Here is a 21,870-nt window from a genome sequence, read left to right as displayed (position 1 = left end):
TGAGCAACTTCACTTTCACTTTTCACTTTCATGCATTGGAGAAGGAAATGGCAACCCACTCCAGTGTTCTTGCCTGGAGAATCCCAGGGGTGGGGGAGCCTGGTGGGCTGCCATCTATGGGGTTGCACAGAGTCGGACACGGCTGAAATGACTTAGCAGTAGCAGTACAGCTTTTGGTATCTTAGTTTACCAACCAGGGATCAAACCTAAGCCTTCAGCAGTGAGAGCAGAGCCCTAACCACTGGACTGCCAGGCAGTCCCCAGTATTTTTTATTTATTATTATTTTTTTAAATTTAAATTTATTTATTTTTAAAATTTATTTATTTGTGTGTGTGTGTGTGTGTGTGTGTGCTCTTTTATTTTTTTTTTTTTTTTTACTTTACAATACTGTATTGGTTTTGCCATACATTGACATGAATCCATCACGGGTGTACATGAGTTCCCAATCCTGAACCTCCCTCCCACCACCCTCCCCATATCATCTCTCTAGGTCATCCCAGTGCACCAGCCCCATGCATCCTGTATCCTGCATCGAACCTAGACTGGCGATTCGTTTCTTACATGATAGTATACATGTTTCAATGCCATTCTCCCAAATCATCCCACCTTCTCCCTCTCCCACAGAGTCCAAAAGTCTGTTCTATACATCTGTGTCTCTTTTGCTGTCTCACATACAGGGTTATCATTACCATCTTTCTAAATTATAGCAAATGAAGCAACTGACAAATAACTAATCTCAAAAATATACAAGCAACTTATGCAGCTCAATTCCAGAAAAATAAATGACCCAATCAAAAAATGGGCCAAAGAACTAAATAGACATTTCTCCAAAGAACACATATGGATGGCCCCAGTATTTTTTAAAAGGGCAAATGAGATCAGAGTGCTAACCACTGGACTGCCAGGCAATCCCCGGTATTTTTTAAAAGGGCAAATATTTCAACAGATTCCTCAAGAAAAGAAAATACTCATATGCCAAATAACTACATAAAAATATATCGTTTGTCTTGTTAGTCATTAGTCACGAATCTTTGGAAAAATAGAAATTAAAATAACAGTAAAATACTACACGCTTATTTTAATGACACAAAAGAAAAAAACAATACCAAGTGTTGACCAGGATGGAGAGCACATGAAACTCTTATACATTTCTGGTGAGAATGCAGAAAGATACAGTTGTTTAAATAAACAGTTTAGTAGTTTGTTATAAATTGACACGTGCACCTACTTACTCCTAGCTGTTTACCCAAGAGAAGTGAAAGCATATATCCACATCCAGATTTTTAGAATCAGATTTGTCAAGATGTTCAGTTCAGTTCAGTTCAGTTCAGTCGCTCAGTCGTATCCGACTCTTTGCGACCCCATGAATCGCAGCACGCCAGGCCTCCCTGTTCATCACCATCTCCTGGAGTTCACTCAGACTCACGTCCTTCGAGTCCGTGATGCCATCCAGCCATCTCATCCTCGGTCGTCCCCTTCTCCTCCTGCCCCCAATCTCTCCCAGCATCAGGGTCTTTTCCAGTGAGTCAACTCTTCTCATGAGGTGGCCAAAGTACTGGAGTTTCAGCTTCAGCATCATTCCTTCCAAAGAAATCCCAGGGCTGATCTCCTTCAGAATGGACTGGTTGGATCTCCCTGCAGTCCAAGGGACTCTCAAGAGTCTTCTCCAACACCACAGTTCAAAAGCATTAATTCTTCAGCGCTCAGCCTTCTTCACAGTCCAATTCTCACATCCATACATGACCACAGGAAAAACCATAGCCTTGACTAGACGGACCTTAGTCAGCAAAGTAATGTCTCTGCTTTTGAATATGCTATCTAGGTTGGTCATCACTTTTCTTCCAAGGAGTAAGCGTCTTTTAATTTCATGGCTGCAATCACCATCTGCAGTGATTTTGGAGCCCCCCAAAATAAAGTCTGACACCGTTTCCACTGTTTCCCCATCTATTTCCCATGAAGTGATGGGACCGGATAAATAAAGTTCATTAGTTATAAGTAAACAGTTTGATGAGTGTTACAGATAAATGTTACAGCAGGTTATTCATACTATCTTAAACTGAAAACAATCTCAGTATTCATAAACACATTGCAATACATTCAAAAAAGAATTAATCCCTGACATTTGAAACAACAGGATGAATCTCAGAAACATTATACTAACAAAAGCCCAACTGAAAAGGTAGCACCCTGTATAATTCCACTTCTGTACCCTTCTAGAAAGGACAAAAGTATGGTAACAGAAAGCAGATTGGTACTGCCTGGGGCTACAGATGGAAAACGACAGGGACTGACTACAAAGGAAGTCTGTGGATAATTTAAATCTTCTGTTTCATGGTTGTGTTGGTAGATAACACAACTATACATTCTTTTAAAATGCATCAGATTGTCCACTTAAAACATTTTTTGTGCAAATTATTTTTCAGTAAGTCTGATCTTAAAAATTTAGTAAGAAGAATAAGACTCCTTTCTGTTTTTGCAAATCTCTTTCATGTCTTAATTACTAGAGACATCTTGACTCTCACTCACATTAACTTCTGCATTTAAACTGTTGTCATGTGTTGTTTTAGGTAAAATATATGAAAAGTATCCAAGTTCTGAGACAGGTAATTGATTTCATGACTCATGTTTCACAATACACTGTGGCAAGAGTGATTTCATAGGAGAGGAGACATCAGAAGCGCTTAGAATTGATTGAGACCAAATTTGAGGTGAGGAAGTGGAGCTGTGAAGGCAGACAACTCTTAGGGCAAGTTTCGCTGTGTCAGTAAGAGCGAGAAATGAAGTCAAAGCTGGAGGTGGGTGCTGGGTCCAGGGATGGTTTTGTTTGTTGATAGTTCAGTTGGTAAAGAATCCTCCTGCAATGCAGGAGACCCTGGTTCGGTCTCTGGGTTGGGAAAATGCCCTGGAGAAGGGATAGGCTACCCACTCCAGTGTTCTGGCCTGGAGAATTCCATGGATTTTAGAGTCCATGGAGTCTCGAAGAGTTGGACATGGCTGAGCGACTTTCACCTTCACTTTAAAGTTGGAAGATACTTAACCCAATGGTTATCTGATCTGTTTTTACTGCAACTCACAGTGAAAAATTTATCTTATATTACTGTTACCTGTATGCACACATATTACTGAAATAAATTTTGCAAAATAGTTTTTAATCTTTCCATGTTTTAAAAGGTTGTATTTAGATATTTTCAAATGATGTTCCTATGCACCCTCCTTGAGCTTGACTGTCTCCAACATTAGAAAAAATTGTTTTCCATCATATTTTCTCAGAATTTCTTTAGTGACTTTGAAAAAATAAAAGTAGTGAGATAATTGACTTCCAAAGCCAGTTGGTTATGCTTATCCAAACCATAACTGATCTTACTTATTTTTAAAAGCGGGACAAATTACAGAATTCCTGTGTGTTCCCTGCCTCCACACATGTATAACCTCTGCAAATACCAACATTCCCACACTAGAGTAGTACATTTGTTACAGTTGTTGAACCTACATTGACACTCACAATCACACACAGTCTGTAGTTTACTTCTAGGTTCTCACTTGGTGTTGTACATCCTATGGGTTTTGACAAATTTGTGACGTGTATCTACCAATACAATATCATACAGAGTGTTTTCACTGCCCCAGAAGTCCTCTGTGCTCCATCTGTTCGTCTCCCTTCCCCATCCTCAACCCCAGGCCCTGATCTTCTCACTGTCTCCATAGTTTTGCCTTTTTGTGAATATCCTTTGTATAGCTGGAATAATATAGTATGTAGCCTTTTCAGATTGTCTTCTTTCACTTATGTGCATGCCTGCTCAGTCTTTTCAGTCATGTCCAACTCTTGCAACCCCATGGATTGTTGCCTGCCAGTCTCCTCTAACCATGGGGTTCTCCAGGCAAGAACACTGGAGTGGGTTGCTGTGCCCTCCTCCAGGGGACCTTTCGGACCCAGGGATAGAACCCACGTCTCTTACATCTCCTGCATTGACCGGCAGATTCTTTACCACTAGTGCTGCCTGGGAAGCCCTTTGTGTCACTTAGTACTGTTCGTGTAAGGCTCTTCTGTCTTTTCATGCCTTGATAGCTCATTTCTTTTCAGAACTGGTTGACACTCCACTTTCTGGATATATCACAGTTTGATTGATTATCTGTTAACCTACTGAAGGACATCTTGGTTGTTTCCTCTTTCCATTTTAATGCACTCGGGCACTTTTTATCCTATCCTTTTTGTTTTATTAAGAAAAAGATGCTGATCTGGACCTACTAAGTTGTATTCACAACCCACACTCTCACTTTCAAAAGCACAATCCCATCCCAAGCTTACTTGTATGCAGTGGGAAAGATTCAAAAAAGAGGAGAAGTTGGTGATACAGGAAAGGATAATTGCATCCTTGAGAAGGCCTTAATGGAATCCAGAGCATAAATTAGAGCTTGGTCCTTAAATGCAGCAAGGACAGCCTTTGCATGCTCACTGTGAGGGAAGAGAGATCATGTGTGCACAGATGAAGTAGTAGTAGTTGTAAGATGTCAGAGTTCCTGTTAGAACTTTTATCTGTATTTTCAGAGTGATGTGAGCCCAACTGAGAAGCAAGCGTTGCAGTTTTGGCGGAAGTGTGAAGTTGTCATTTTCGAGAATTGTAAAAGTTTACTGGAGAAAGGTAGAAAAGTTGTATGATAGTGCTGAGTGCTTGTTTGATCATAAATTTAAAGTGAGGCTAGTCAGTTCACAGTTGAATGAATAATCCCAAAATGAGTGTTAGCTTTTACTGTTAATCTGTTCTTCATCCATGTTTCATTGCATGAATGTCATAGCTAGTTGGTGAAAAAAAGACATGAAATTTTCTTTTGGGAGACCCTGACTTCAAACTCTTTCTGTGATATGAAGTAGAGGAGTATGTATCTCACTGGTGTCACTGTACAGGCTTGAGTCTGTGCCACTCTTGGGTCCTGGTTTTGGTACACCCCTGGGTTCATGGGCAGACTCAGAGATACTCTGGGTGTAAAATATGCTCTAAAAAGAGCAGTGAAGGTGGTCAGGGCATGAAGGACTTGACTTGGCACTGGAGAATATGATATTTCCACTTGGCAAAGCAGAAAGGTATGATTCAAGGACTAAAAATCTTGAAGAATATGACTTGGTTGCATGGGAGCTTATTCATCTGCTCCTGCCACTATCTGATCCACTTAAAACTTTTAAGAGGTAAATTCAGGGCATTTAATTTAAACTCTGAAGTTTTCCTTGCCAAATGGCAGTACTCCTAAAATGAGGTGGAGAAATGAGTTGGAACGATTTTATCAGTCATAATCTCTTGGCATTGTTCACTTTTTGAGCAGGAGTTGTTGGACTTCTTGGGCCAAAGCTGGAGTAGTGGTTGCCATTTACTTTTGTTTCTAGTCTAGCTGGAGGGGTAATTAGATTTAAAAAGAAAATCTCTGTTTTAAACCTGGGATTTTATTCCTTCAGAAGACAAAGTCATTAAGCCTTCTTACCTGTTACGAGATTACATTAGGAAATTTCTTGAGTAATTCTTAAATCCATAATCCATAAGTTAACAGTGGAGGAGACTTGTTAACAGAGCTGATTAGATTATGTAGACCCCATAGTGCTGTTACCCTTGCCTAATCATAAGATCTCACCTGTTTCTGAAGAGCTCAGTTTTCCTAATAATCTTTATGGGCAACTTATATGTTCCTGAAATTTTAGCCAGTCTCTTATTTAAAACCTACCAGACACTTTACAGCCCAACACATTAGTTTCACTGGGAGTTTGCATACACATACCATACACATAAATATGTTGGAATTAGGAACAGTCTCTCCCTAATGTCCAAGGAACAGTCACATGTATAGATCAGGGAATACTGAAATGAATGTGCAAATAGAGGCAAAACTAGCTTCTTCCACAGTAGGGGAGGGCCTTCACCAGACAGAATTCTACTTGTATGCAAGAATTATTTTCCATTGCCATTAGTTATTTACAATTTACAGAGCTGAACATAGCTCATAGGGGATGACTAGAAATATGGAACGGTACGTTTAGAAAATGCATGGTTTTTCAACTGAAGCACAAATTTCCCCCTAAATCTAGTTATTCATGATATTTCACTATAGAGAAAATGGTGGTTATTGGATGAAAACAATTTAAAAACTTTTAACTATTTGCAGTATGACTCTAAAATTGTATAGAATTTACAACAACATTTTAGACCATGACTTAAGTGTTTAAGGTTGCTACAGTGTGTAAGTGGAGAAGGAAATAGCAACCCACTCCAGTATTCTTGCCTGGAGAATCCTCTGGACAGAGGAGCCTGGTGGGCTGCTGTCCATGGGGTCGCACAGAGTCGGACACGACTGAAGCGACTTGGCATGCATGCATGCATTGGAGAAGGAAATGGCAACCCACTCCAATATTCTTGCCTGGAGAATCCCAGGGATGGGGGAGCCTGGTGGGCTGCTGTCTATGGGGTCGCACGGAGCCTGACACAACTAAAGTGACTTAGCAGCAGTGTTTAAGTGCAACCTCAGCTGTTTGAACCTTGGTTCAGAATCAAAAATAGATGTCCTCAAATCCATGCTCTAACAATGAGTGGTTACTCTTTATTGAGTAAATTAATGTACATTAATAGTGGTGACCTGGAGGTCAGGCTTAAATTATCTTCAGAGGTGTTTGAAGTATTAGTAAATTAAGATTGATTAATTATAATATACCAAGATAGATTGATGGTGGTGGGGGTCTTAGATTATTAAAGGGGTTCTGTTAGAAAACAGGCAAGAAATGTGAAGGAAAAGGGGGAATTAAAGTGGGTATTCTTTGTTTTTATCCATCTTTCCTAGAAACTTCTACTTTTAAACTCAGTTAATATTCTTCCTTCTAGTACTGTTATATCTTAGAAGTTAGACAGGTGTCTTTTGGAAATATTTAAGAAAACAGCCTCTTTCATGCTCTAACAAAAAGCTTTTTTAAAAGAGTATGGGATGTGGGAAGAAACCTACAGATAAAAGCTAGGAATGTTATGTTTCAAGTCTGTATCTGAGACAAGGAGAAGATACTAATATAAAAGAAGGTTGCCACAGCATCCCCCCCACCCCTGCCCCACCCCAGGCCTTTTAAATTCATTGTAAATTAGTTCAAAGGGTGCTGTTCTTGAGCACATTTATGTTCTTCTTGATTATTCTTGATGTTCACTTTGTCGATTGTAGACATGCATGTAGTTTTTATAGTCCTGATTTACTGACCTCTTTTGAATTTCAGGTAAAAAACATCAGGATGAATTTCATCTTCTGGTGGATCAAGCCAAAAAAGGATACAGAAAGACTGTTGGAATGTCCAAAAGAAAAGCAACAAAAGGAGAGGATGAATCTACAGAAAAACTATCCTCTGTATGTGTGGGTAAGAGACTTTAATTAAAAACAGAAGTATATTGAATTTTACTATTTTTAATATAAAATAAAATCAAAAGACTTTACTTTGGACTTATTAGTATATTTAGACATGTAGCAGTTGTTGGATGTAAACCAGATTTATTACTCCAGAAATAAATGAGTGGGGGGGGTGTCCTGAAGGTACAGTTTCTAAAAATCCCTCTTCCTTTCATGATAAATCAGAAGTTTCTTAGTTGTTTAAGCTTGAGGTATAGGATTTATTGCTGCCCATCCTCAAATATCCTACAAAGAGAATAAATTATTTTTACTATAGTTCACTGGTATTTACTTTGGATGGACTGTTTTGCTAAAATATCTAAAGCTAATACATTGCACATTCCTTAATTTTAGCCCATGTAAAAATTTGAAATTAATATTATATTTATATTGCCAGGACTTTAAGTGAAGTGAAAGTCGCTCAGTTGTGTCCAACTCTTTGCAAGGCCATGGACTTGCATTCTGATTCTCCAGACCAGAATACTGGAGTGGGTAGCCTAAGTCAGTGGCTGTAAATGCATTCACAATGCTGTGTCACCGTCACCACTATTACACTCAAAACTAACCTGGGAAATAATAACTCTTTCACTTTCCCCACTGGCCCTTAGTATAATCCTTGGTCTACTTTCTGTGTCTGTGAATCTACTTCTACTGGGTACCTTATAAAAGTGAAATTATGTATTTTTTTTCCTTCTATATCAGCTTATTTCATTAAGCATAATGTCTTCAGGGTCCCCATTTTATAACATATATTGAAATCTATTACTTCTTATGGCCGAATAATATTCCATTGCCTCTATAGACCATATTTTGTTTATCCATTCATTTGTAAGGGTTTTTTCCCACCTTGTGGCTACTGTGAATGATGGTGCTGTGTGCATTGGTATTCATGTATCTGTGCAAGCCTCTGCTTTCCATTCTCTTGGGTAAATACCTAGCAGTGGCATTTCTGGTTCTTAAAATAATTCTTTGTTTCCCTTTTTAGAAACCACCAAACTAGTTTCTGTTGTGGCTGCACCATTTTACATTCCCATCAGCAGTGCTTGAGGAGTCCAGTTTCTCTGTACACTCATCACTTGTTATTTTTCGTTTTTCTTACTGAAACCATATTGGTAGATATGGATTTGTATCTCATTGTGGTTTTGATTTATATTTTTCTAATGACTAATGAGATTGAGATTTTTTAATATAGTTATTTGCCGTTTGTTTTTCTTCTTTGGAGAAGTGTTTGTTTAAGCCCTTTGCTCATTTTTTAATTGGCTTAGTTTTTGTTGTTGTTGTTGAGTTTTAGGAATTCTTTAAATATTCTGAATATTAATTCATTATATAAACTTTTTCTCTGTTGTCTTTTTATTTCCATGATAGTATCTTTTGAAGCAGAAGTGCTTTGTTTTGATGAAGTTCAATTTATCAGTTTTTTCTCTTGTTGCCTATGCTTTTGTTGTTATATTCATGGAGTTGTTGGAAAATCAGTGTCATGAAGTTTTCCTTTATGTTTTCTCCTAAGAGTTTCATAGTTTTAGCTCTTATTTAGGTCTGTGGTCCAGTTTGAGTTAATTTTTGTATATCGTGTAAATAAGGGTCCAGCTTCATCCTTTTCACATGTCGATAATCCAGTTTTCTGAATACCATTTGTCTAAAGACTATACTTTCCCCATTGAATGCTTTCGGCGTCCTTTTTGAAAATCAGTTGACTGTATATGTGAGGGCATATTTCTGTACTGTGTGTTCTGTTTAATTGGTCTGTATATCTGTTCTTATACCAGTGCTATGCTGTTTTAATTGCCATAACTTTATAATAAATTTCAGTCAGAGGATATGAATTCTCCAGCTTTATTCATCCTTTTCAGGGTTGTTTTGGCCATTTGATTCCTTTAAGATTCCATGTGAATGTTGAGGTGGATTTTTCTATTTCTGTCAAAAAATAATCCATTGGGATTGCATTGTATTGCTGGATTGCTTTGGTTAGTTGACATCAAAGTAGTTTATCCTTTTGGTGCTATTGCATTCTTTATTTTTGTCCTCTGCTCTCCTGGTGTTGTGTAGAAGGTTGCTGACTGAGTACAAGGTTTTTTAGGTATATTCTTTGTGGTCTTTGTCAGCAACTTAGTTCATGCTGTTATTAAAATATGTTGTCAGAAAGCAGTTTAATCTCTGAGAAAATCCAGCTTAATATCTCAGATAAAGAGAATGTTTTTGTTTATTGGTTGACTGTCTTTTGAATATGACTGACTGCTTACACTCAGGATTTACGTGTTCTTTGTGTACGTATGCATGACTTTTACTCTCTCTAGGGTTCAGAGATGAGCACTGCCGATAGATTGCTGTGTGTGGATGCGTGTGTCTGGGAGGAGTGGGGAGTGTGAGAGAGAGAGAGAATGGAACAGGCTGAAAGGTTGGGCTTTGCACAGTGTCATACAGCCAGTGTAATGTTTGCTCTTTACAATAATTGGCTCTTCAGAGTGCCAGCATAAGTGCATGAGGTATATGTCTTCTTAAGTAAAACCTTCATCTGTTTTTGATGCGTGTCTTTGGGGAAGTTTAATGTTGGGGCCTCATGCGTTTGGCTTTATTTGGAGTTCTCTCCTGAGATCCTGACTTTCACTGCCCATGCTTGTCGAATGATACTTGTCCGCAAGAGGAAACTTATCCTATATAAGCTTACGTAAGAGTGGAAGGGGCTTCCCTGGTGGCTCAGTGGTAAAGAATCCGCCTGCCAGTGCGGTAGATATGGATTCTGTTCCTGGTCCAGGAAGATCCCACATGGCGAGGTGCAGTGGAGACCGTGTGCCTCAACTGTTGAGCCTGTGCTCTAGAGCCCGGGAGCCACAGGTGCTGAAACCTGCATGCTCTAGAGCCCGTGCTCTGCAACAAGAGAACCCACTGTAGAGAGATGCCTGTTGCGCTACAGCTAGAGAAAAGCCTGCACAGCAACAAAGACCCAGCACAGCCAAAAATACAGACGTTAATTAAAATCTTCTTTACGTGAAAGAAGTAAGAGAAGAATATAAATCAGGTGTAAAAATAAAAGATACTCTTATGTTAAATTCCTTCTCCCTGGATTACCAACTTGATTGTATTCGCCCAGAAAGTTGAGTGATAGAGTCACCTGGGTTCAGTGGGTCATTGTGTCCTTTTAACCTGGTCGTAGGTGTCTGTTTGCAAGAGAAGATCCTAGAAATCCTGTCTTAGTTAGCTGCTCATTTCCATCATTTTCCCAGATAAACTTTAGAGGATATGGCTTGTATTCGTAATGAGCAGGCTTAGTGAAAGCCAGACAACATCAGGAGCTTAGTTTTAGAAATTATACTCTTGTGTGATGTATGCTATTCTCCAATGTAACAAAAAGTTATACTTATTTTTTGAAAAATCTTGATCATGTGAAGTTGGGAAGGTTTGTTTGTTTGAAGAATATGTCTCACTCCTTTTTCGTAATTTTTCTCCTTATTAACAAAACTTCGACAGTTCTTGTTGGTGTCCTTTGTGAAAGGTCACTTGTCTCCACGAGTGCATGAGTGGTGTGTAAAAGCTCTGCTTCCCTGTGAGCAAACACACAAGAGGAGATTCTGTCCTCATGGCACATGTCAAGGGGGTCAGGTGCTCACTCAGTCCCTGACCTTAAAGCCAGCAGAGCTGAGGTCCCAGCACAGCCCTGCCATACATGGCGAGGGAGGGTCTGCACACGTACGACTCCCGCACGGAGATGACTTTCTGCCCTCATATTTGCAGACCTTTGGTCACACCTGCAGGTCACATTCTGGCAAACACTGTCTGTATCCCCTCAGCTGTCCTGGGCCTTGATCTGCAATAAGAGACCTCAGAAATTAGAATATGACAAGGGGTGAGTAGAAATGTGATGTGTGTTGGATCAATCAGATACCTTGGTTATGTCTGATTAGCTTTTCTTTTCTCCAGTGAATAGTAGATTCTGTGTAACAGATTTAGGAAAATGACCAGAAAGATTCACTACCATACAGCAGTCAGTGACAAAGATTGTGGTTCTCTTATTAATTGAATCTTTAATCCTTTTTTGTAATTTTTTCTATGTTTATCACTATTCTCTAATCTATGAAATATGCAGGAATTCTTGAGCTTCCCTGGTGGCTCAGATGGTAAAGCGTCTCCCTGCAATGCAGGACACCCGGCTTGGATCCCTGGGTTGGGAAGATCTCCTGGAGAAGGAAATGGCAACCCACTCCAGTATTCTTGCCTGGAGAATCCCACGGATGGAGGAGCCTGGTAGGCTATAGTCCATGGTGTCGCAAAGAGTCGGACACGACTGAGCAACTTCACTTTCACTTTCACTGTAAATAAAAGCTTCATTAGAATTATAAGTTTCTCCCTACTCTTGATTTCAAAGAAAATTTTATTTTTGAATTAATGAATCTGGAAATGCATGGGTGGACAGTATAAGCAAATGGTACAAGTGTAGTGCTCATTCTTTGGCTCCAAAACTAGAGTTTTGGAGTCAGTGTTACATAAACTTCTATTTTACCAAGTACAAATAGCAATATTAAATGTAGTGGAAATAGTAAATATACAGAGGTTATAAATTTTAAGGTACTCTTAAATATTTCTTTTTTTTCCTTTCTTTCGTTTTTCTTTTGTAGGACAGGAAGATAATAAAATGAAACTATCGGATACACCCTCGGTAAAAACAAACCGCTTCCCTCAATCAAAGCTGGACTCCCCAGGGAAACTAGAGTGTGACAGAGAAGATGATTCTTCCAGTTGTACTGATATTCAAGAGGAAACTCTTTCTTCATCAGAATCAGATTCATTCAAAAGGTAAGAAACTTGCAGTAGTTGATTATTTTAGATTTCTGTTTTCTGTGCATGCTAAGAGACAGGCAAAATTAACCAGAAACTGCTGAGGCCTGACACCGTTCCTCCTCTCCTCCCAGCATCTCCTGCCACTTTGTAAGGTTCACAAAGGGAGCAGGGCAGAATGTAGAGGGTGTGTATTGCAATCACAGGGGACTTTGTTTTCTGCTCTGTAGCCTTTTCTTTTTTAATTAAAAAAATTTTTTTTTAATTTTTATTAAAATATAGTTGATTTACAATGTTGTGTTAGTTTCTGCTGTACAGCAAAGTGAATTGGTTACACATATACACATATCCACTCTTTTTTAGATTCTTTTCCCACATGGGCCATTACAGAGTATTGAGTAAAATTCTCTGTGCTATACAGTAGGTCTTTATTAGTTATCTCTTTTGTATATTGTAATATGTATATGTCAGTCCCTATCTTCCTAATTTATCCCCCCTCCCTTACCCTCTGGTAACCATATGTTTATTTTCTAAATCTGTAACTCTTTCTCTTGTAGATAAGTTCATTTTTATGCTTTTTTAAGGTTATAAGTTTATCATGTGGTATTTGTCTTTGTCTGACTTACTTCACCCAGTATGCCAGTCTCTAGGTCCATCTATGTTGCTGTAAATATAGCTTTTACAGAGATATTTTTCCTAAAGTTAGAAAAGAAGGCATGATTGACAGTAAAAATTTTTATCAAGAGAATGGGTGAAGGAGATAAAGACAACTATACTAGAAAGTAGAGATGACAAGAAAGACAAAAAGGGAAGAATTTAATTGAGCAAATAAAATGGATGGGAAACCTTTTTTTAATGAGAGATTTGAAGGTGAGTCATTTTTCCAAGTGGTTTTTTAAAAGACAATTTAAGATTATGTGATTTTGAAAGATGACATAGTGTTAAGCTGTGTATTGTTACCATTTTGTGTTCAAGTGGGTCCAGCATTCTCTTGGGTTTCTGTGCCATAATTGATCAAACTTTTCAGTTTCTATTGGGTTTGTACATTTTCCTCAGTGTTTGTTATACACCTAAAGCTGTGGTAGAGCTCTTCCTATAGAAAACTTTTGTTTCTAACATCTTTCACATCATTTTGACAGTGGTAGGTGTTGTTGCCTTTTGAATAAATCCTACCAATCTGAAATGGTAATAGCAATGTTACACTGTGAATGTGTCTTGGAAATTATTTGATCTTTGCTATTTGTTCATTTAAAAATTGTTAACAGTACTCTAGAACGGTAGATTCTGTCTCATCTAAAATACCAAATTAAGAAGAAAATTTTTATAAGCATATACCCAAAGATCCTCTATTTTCTTAGGGCTCTTGGGAAACAGCTTCAGGTTATTTAGAATCAAGTATTAGGAATGGAGAATCTTCTCATTTTGCTCCGAGCATACAGAAACATTGTATCCTGAATTGGGTAAGGGTGGAACACATGGTAGCCTGAGTTTTTCCAAGATCTGGCACTGATGGACAGTTCTGGGTCAGTAAGTATTGTTGTTTTTAAACACAAAACTTACCAAAATACAGGGTAGAAATGGAAGAGAAACTGAGTCCTGGGAAAGAAGAGTGAGTTTTTAAGCATAGTCATGAGATCCCTGAAAGTTCTGAAATGCCAGGATGAAATGGGACATTTCTATAAATTTGTAGTGGGGCGAATGGAGGAGAGTGAAAGGGGAGGCATATGGCAGCCAGGTGGATTTTTATCTACTGGTGAGAGTGTGGAAAACAGGATGAGTTTGTTGGCAGTCTTGGTCTCAGACAAATTTATTCATGTTTGTCTGAACTGTGAGAGGGTTATTAAACCATTAGAAAATTTTTTTAAAGTAAGCTCTTATATTCTTCTATAATTTAATGCATGTATGTATGTTTACACATTCACCCATACACTATGACCAGTGAAACTACCTGCTAACTGCAAATTTTTACCAACTTTATTGAGGTAAAATTTACATACCATACAGTTCACTCATTTAAGTGACAGTCTGTGGTTTTTAGTGTTTCCAGAACTACACTGCCATCACCACAATTTTAGAGCATTTTCATCACCCTCCAAAAGAAACCTCGTCCCCATTAAGCCATCACTTTCTGTTTCCTCCCAGCTCTCCTGGCAATCACTGATCTACTCTGTCTTTGTGGGCTCGCCTTGTCTGGACGTTTCATATATATGGGAGCATATAATGTGTGGTCTTCTGTAACTTGGCTTCTTTTACTTAGCATATTGGCTGCAAGGTTCATCCATTTTGTATCATGTTTCAGTACTTATATTCCTTTTTATTTTCATAATATTCTATTGTATGGATTTGCATTTAATTTCTTCTTTTATTAGTTGATGGACATTTGGGTTGTTTCTAATTGCAGCTCTAGCAAGGAAAAAAATAACTGACTTTTACTTGCAAACTTTGGAACCTTAGTTCTAGAGACTGAATATAAGGATTGCCTGGGTGACCTTGAGAAAGCAGTCAGTGTCTGTTACTCCTATCTCAAGTTATGAATAAGTCTTTCTTTTCATTTGCCCTTTTATTTTGTCAGATTAAGATTTTTAAGTTTGAAAGATTGTTCTTTATATACAATCTACAAACTAAAGCTAAGGGACAGTGTGAGTGAAGTGGTATTTGGTTTGATACCAGGGCAAGCCACTGGGCCGCTGAGTCCGTTGGAGATTGTTAAGGAGGAAGTGAGCAAGGGAAGCACCGGTGGTGCAGCCAGAAAGGACCGGCTTCGAGTCAGGGTCTGCTGGCTGATTTTGGAGTCCATCTTTGAAGTCTGTTTCCATAGCTATAAAAAGCATATATAAATACCTTCTATCTCAGATCTTTTGGGAAGGTGAAATGAGATAATAAATGTAATAAGAGTCTTTATTAAATATATGGTGATTATTTCTAGTTTGATAAAGATCAAATCAACTGAATTTTCTTCAGTAATACTGGAAAACTTGAGCTTCTAGGACTGAATATTTCAGAAATGCTTTCATAGTCCCCAATTCCTTCATTCTAATTCTTAAGCTGTATCATAGGAGTAAATTCCACAGTTTATCTTTTTTTTCCCTACTTCTGTTCTGAACTTTAGAAAGTTGTAAGCCTGGCTTAATTAGTTCATTTGAAAATTCATTTAATTGGCCTCAACTGGGCGTTCAATAACCTCAGATATGCAGATGACACCACCCTTATGGCAGCAAGTGAAGAGGAACTAAAAAGCCTCTTGATGAAAGTGAAAGAGGAGAGTGAATAAATTGGCCTAAAGTTCAACATTCAGAAAACGAAGATCATGGCATCTGGTCCCATCACTTCATGGGAAATAGATGGAGAAACAGTGGAAACAGTGTCAGACTTTATTTTTTTGGACCCCAAAATCACTGCAGATGGTGACTGCAGCCATGAAATTAAAAGATGCTTACTCCTTGGAAGGAAAGTTATGACCAACCTAGATAGCATATTCAAAAGCAGAGACATTACTTTGCCAACAAAGGTCCGTCTAGCCAAGGCTATGGTTTTTCCAGTGGTCATGTATGGACTGTGAAGAAGGCTGAGCGCCGAAGAATTGATGCTTTTGAACTGTGGTGCTGGGGAAGACTCTTGAGAGTCCCTTGGACTGCAAAGAGATCCAACCAGTCCATCCTAAAGGAGATCAGTCCTGGGTGTTCATTGGAAGGACTGATGTTGAAGCTGAAACTGCAATACTTTGGCCACTTGATGCAAAGAGTCGACTCATTGGAAAAGACCCTGATGCTGGGAGGGATTGAGGGCAGGAGGAGAAGGGGACGACAAAGGATGAGATGGCTAGGTGGCATCACCGACTCGATGGATGTGAGTTTGAGTGGACTCCAGGAGTTGATGATGGACAGGGAGGCCTGGTGTGCTACAATTCATGGGCTCACAGAGTCGGACACGACTGAGCGACTGAACTGAACTGAACTGGACACTTACCATCGAGACACAGTCTTCTTTTTATTCCTTGTTGCATTTCCAACCCATTTGTCCATGTCTATTTCCTCACTTTGAATGAATATCTTGTCTCCCAGCTCACCAAGGGAGGTCATCTGACCTGTCTCCAGACCTTCCTTTCCATTTTAAGTTTTCTTTCTGACCTCTTCTTTCCTGTTAATTGTAAGAGAAAGATATATTTCTTAAGACATTTCTAAAGACATATTCTTTCTTAAGACAAATTCATCCACCTCCTCTAAGACATTCCTCCATCGCTTGTTCCCTAAGTTTGCTCTCAGATGTCTCCTTTTTCTGAGCCCTTCTTCTTATCTCTGCCTTCTCTTATTCTTCCCACAATGCAGGAAGTAATTTCCACTTCCTCCATTACAACCAAATGCCTTTGGTAGAATCAAAGCATTTCAGAGATTAGTGGTTTTTGTCTGGTCCAGTTTTTATTTTCCTTGATATTCAGACATCAGTTGGAAGGAAGATGGGGCACAACACTCAGTGACTTTGTTCAGATCTTTTCCAACTGTGAAATTCTTTCATACTGTTATTTTTGACAAGCATAATAATCATTGGTACATATCTGTATTTTTTTTACCACTTGTTCATTTCAGACCATGAATCAACCTTCTAGAATCAGACTTATTCCTTGTATATTGAGGTGTTCCTATCTTTATTTCTTTTATTTTTTGCAAAAATTTTCTCATTTTTTTTCTTTTAATGAAAGTTTTATTGCTTCTGTTCTAAAGTACAGAGTTTTCCAAAGTACTTTTCGTTTAGATGTTATGCATATTTATCATGAAAATAGAAAATTTAGGTAAATAAAAAGTAAAATTCTATAATTTTATCAGCCAGAAATGACTTTTCATATTAACACCTTTGTATGTACATCCTTCTTAAGATAGTGATATAGATGCATAGATAGAGGAGCATTTTTAAAACAGAGCATAATTTTTATGCTTCTTTTTTTCTCTTTTTAAGAGACAAGACATATTGTCTTAGGTTTAATGTGAGTGTAACTATTTTGTGATTTGTTTTTTAATTCATGCAGTCGTGCTGTTATACAGATTATAGATCTTACTATTATATCGTTGAATAAACTATTGCTTTTCTTTCTGTTAGAGCAGTATTTAAACTTTATGTAATATGCCGGGCTGACAGATGAGAATAATCTTATTTTAAGTTCCAATAGATGTATCCAATCCATGTAATTATTAGGATGTTGTTTGTTGCTAATCTGATTCTCAGCTCTTAAATAAGTACTTCTCTTAGAGTTTGAATTATTAATGTTATATTGATTCTTTCTTGCCAATATGAAGACAGAGGATAAATAAGTTGATAAGAATTTTAGATTTTTGTACACCTCTTAGACAGTTTCCAGGAGTTCAAGAGACTTGTCCAAATTTCTGTAAATTAACTTATTGTTCTTCATAAGGAGAGAGGGCCCTTGTTCTCTGAGTTTTGGCAAGCAGAGAAAACTACATTTTTATTGAGTGCTAACTTACAAGAAAAGATGCTTTTGATTGTGACCTTAGAGATGAAGCTTTATCTTCATGTAGAGATGAATAGTGCTCATGCTATTCTTTGGAAGAATCTTTAGGTCATTATTAAAAAAAAAAATTCTGTACTTGAATTCTAGGCAGTGTTAATTAAAAAGAGACTTTTTTAACTGGAAGAACTTAAATAAGGTCATAGATAATATCATTTGTTATATCAGTATTCAATTTCCTGATTTTAATAATTTTATTAAGATCATGTAAGTGAATATATTTGTTCTTAGGAGATGCGCACTAAAGGGTTAAAGGGACATGATGGCTGAAACTTATTCTCAGTGCTTAAAAAAATAACTTACGTGTATGTGGGTACACACACACACTCACAGACACACAGACACACATACACACAGAGAGTGAGAAAGCAAATGTGGCAAAATGTTAGCAACTGGAAAATCTGGATGACTGGTCTGAGTCTTTTTTTTTTTTTTGGTAACTATGAAATTTTAAAATTAAAAAAATTATTGAAAAGACTCACTGCCCATAGTCAAAAAAGTTTATTTACACCAGATTTTCTAAAGGAAATTTGATTTATAGTTATGATTTATTGACCAAAGATACTTGTAGCCAGGAGTCTACATGGGATGCCGAGTATGGTTTTTCCATTGCTGAAGCCATATTTATTTCAGTCAGTCTGTTCAGGACCAATCCGACATGGTTATCTCAGCTTTGGTGTGTAGGAGAATGTGGCCTAATGAAGCAGGCATTGTGATTTCTGTATGAAAGAGTATCACAGAGACCAGCTAATTTTACTGCTTGGTAACAGTAACAGAGAAGAGGGCGACAGAGGATGAGATGGTTGGATGGCATCACTATTTCAATGGACATGGCCTTGGGCAAACTTCAGGAGATAGTGAGGGACAGGGAGGCCTGGCGTGCTGCAGGGGTTACAAAGAGTCAGACACGACTTAGCAACTTAACAACAGCAACAAACAGTAACTTACATGAACCTTCTTGCAGATGCCAAGTGTTGGTTATAAAAGAACCTGGGTCAGATAAGGTGTGAATGAATGTGTTTTAACTTTTCACAGTTCCTGGCCAAAACCATCACTTCTTCTCTGATGCTAAGTCAATAGCAGCATATTTGTGTAGAAGTCCAACGCACACATAGGCACAGAACACTGAAAACTTTGGCAAAAAGGCTTATTTTCAACCATGCATTTAATATATTTTGGTACAACTTTTTCTCACTTTTCAGACATTTTCTGGAGAGCTATCTGTCCAAACTTCTTAAGAGCAAGAAAGCCAAAACAAACCCTAGAAATATGTGAAGAAATCTTGACTACCATTTGTTGGAAATTTTAAAGAGTAGTTCAGTTTCATTCTTTGTTAAATTATATGTAAAATTGGAGAATGATGGGGAAATCCTGAGAGAAAAAAGCCACTGTGATGCTCATCTGAGGAATGTAGAACAGTGGCACCATCTGCCTGTTGTGAAGACAATGCTGAACTTATTTTGCTTATTGAAAGGAATCGGAAACATGACCTGTAGCAGCAAAGTAGTCTCTCAGCCAGAGGGACTAGGCTGATTTGTGTGTTAAGATTACCATTTCGGTTTTAGTCAGTTCTTTCAGTGCAGGTCTTGGTTGTTGTTTAGTCCTAATTTGTGTCTGACTCTTTTGCATCCCCATGCACTGTAGCCCTCCAGGCTTCTCTGTTCAAGGGATTTCCCAGACAAGAATACTGCAGTGGGTTGCCATTTCCTTCTCCAGAAGATCTTCTAGACCAGAGATTGGACCCACATAGTGGCTGGTGGATTCTTTTTCACTGAGGCACCAGGGAAGCCCAGAGGTCTTGGTTAGGATTGGGTAAACCTCACAGTTGAGAATTGGTGAGTAGAGCGAGATGAGGATTTTGAGGAGAGAGATTCAAAGAGTCCTTGGGGATATGTCCTTTGATACTTTCTGTTGAAAAGCTGGTGGGTTTTATAGGAAGTTTTTGGACTCAACAAAAGTTATTCACAACTTTTATCTTATCCAAGAGTCTCTTGGAATAGTCAAGTTATGTTGATGAAATAGTAGATGGTAAAATCTTGTTGCTGTGGGTGCTGTGGTTTTCTACAGATGTTATGTGAGTGCTTGGAGAGTTCAGCGTCATATCACTCAGTCCACAGGGAAACCCATTGTACAGAAGTGGAAATGAAAGGCTGAAGGAGTCACATAGGTGGCTTAGGGTTATATACATGGTAGATGGCAGTACCAGGATTTGAACCTAGGTCCAGATGACCTCAGAGCCCAAGGTCTCCTGACTGACAGTAATTATGGCCAGGCCAGATAGATCTTCACATTCTTGAAAGAGTTTTAAACTTACAGTTCTTAAAATGGTTGGGCAGATCCCTGTCTGAGTGGAAGTGGTTAATTTGGAAGGCAAAAGAACAACTGTAGGAAGTGGGAAAGTGATAGAGGAAAGGGAGGACAGCATTTAAGGGGTGGGTTATCAAACCACATGTCACTGTAAGCAACTGGGAACTGCTTTAAAACACTCTCCTGAGTTGTCCCACCCAAGGCAAGGGCCAAGGATATTACTTGTTTGGTTGGGGGCTGCTCACTGCTGCTTCCAGCCTTTCATGCTGGTGACAGAGCAGGCTTTAGCACGGCAGGCAGAGGCACTGACAGTTGACAATTGGGAGTCAGGTCAAGCCCGTCAGGGGCAAAGGCAAGAGGAAAGGGACGGAGCACCAGTGGGATCTGCTAAGACAGTGACTCCAGCTGAGGTTGGAGATGGTCTGGTGTTCCATTGGCTTTGCTAATATAAGGTAATGCTGTGGATGTCTGCCTGTATCTCTAGCCTGAGAGATGCATTAGTTGGTGGGGGAGACCCAGAGCTCACTGCCTCTCTGAGCCCTTGTTTGCCAAGCCCACTTGGCCATTGCTTCCCAGAAGGGATATGGGAGGGATGTCTGAACAGGTGGCAGGCAAGCAGATGCCAGGGGGAGGACGGGACAGATTATCTAGAAAGCACTGAGACGAATGGATTGATCCACAAACTGATGGGAGAAAATGTTGTTTATTGATGAGAAACTGCTTGCTTTTCCATCTTGTATTAATAGATAATGAACTGAAATATGAAATAATCTTTCATCAAACTGAAATTCACCAACATGCTAAATAAAAATCTCTGGGTCTCAGGCAGAAAAATCACAAGCCCAGAACCTGGAGTTCTTTATCGTGAATATTTCCTAATGGTCCTGGTTTGTTTCTCCTTGGCAGCGACTAGAGCACGCTGTGAATGGGCTTTGAGGTACATGTGGATGTCCTCTCCCTGGTGTGGTGGCATAAACCTACTGGTCTTTTTGGGGAGTCTTTAGAAGACCCTCATTAGTAGGTGACAATCGTGTGTGCCTTTGAACCCTCTGTGGATCTGAAGGGGAGAAAAAGCCAATCTTCCATTTGGCACACTTAATGGTAATTATTTTAAGTGTTCTTTACACAGAATTGCTTCTTCATGCTTAAGAACTAGAAAATATTTTCATTTATATGTCTCTGAACTGCTTGATTGCATGGATGTGTGAACCTTTAATGTTTCTCTAATATATCCTTGTGGAAGTTTCTCCCTGACTTATTTCGAAATACTTTTGTCTAACCCTAACCATCTGTAGCTTAGCATGCAAAAATATATATATATATTATTTGCCTTTGTCTTAAAATGGATGACAAATGGGATTCAGGTTTCTCACTATTGGAGGGGAGATTACAGGCAAGGCTAAAACTGTCCATGTGATACTAGATTAAAATTGAAGAACTTAAAATTCCTGTTCAGCTTAACATAGATTCAGATGGATACTTACAGAAATACTTACAGATCTCTGTGGGTAAGTGAGCTAGTTTACATATATGTTTCCTTTCTCTGTGAGCTGCCAGAACCCAGAAGCAAGGTGGCACAGTTTCACAGGACATACTTCGTGCCCTGATCTTGGTTTCTAGTAACATTCTACAATAGAAGGAACCAGTGCTTCTTGGAGAAATGGTTGAACCAGGGGTGGGGCAGGGAGCTAGGAAGTGCTAGAAGGAGAGAGACAGAAAGCAGGGAGAGAAGTGAGGGGAGAGGAAAGAAAGGGAAAAAGAGGGGAGGAGAAGAGAAAGCAAAAACCTAACATACATACCTCAGCAGGAGATCAACATCACACCCGTGTGTTCTCTTAGTGGGATGCCCTGGGAATGACGCATTATCTCCGTG

General features: G+C 38.8%; 1 protein-coding gene across 1 annotated transcript in view; it reads left to right on the top strand.

Moving 5' to 3' along the window:
• RAD18 (RAD18 E3 ubiquitin protein ligase) overlaps positions 1-21,870 on the top strand; it is a 113,273-nt gene that overhangs the window by 58,608 nt on the left and 32,795 nt on the right. Inside the window, exons 10-11 of the mRNA XM_052647438.1 lie at positions 7,236-7,373; positions 12,013-12,190. Coding sequence (XP_052503398.1) covers positions 7,236-7,373; positions 12,013-12,190 — 316 coding nt within the window. The remainder of the gene's footprint in view (positions 1-7,235; positions 7,374-12,012; positions 12,191-21,870) is intronic.

The sequence above is a fragment of the Budorcas taxicolor genome, chromosome 1 (assembly GCF_023091745.1).
Source record: "Budorcas taxicolor isolate Tak-1 chromosome 1, Takin1.1, whole genome shotgun sequence".
NCBI classification, from domain to species: Eukaryota; Metazoa; Chordata; class Mammalia; order Artiodactyla; family Bovidae; genus Budorcas; species Budorcas taxicolor.
This window is presented reverse-complemented; position numbering and strand designations above follow the sequence as displayed.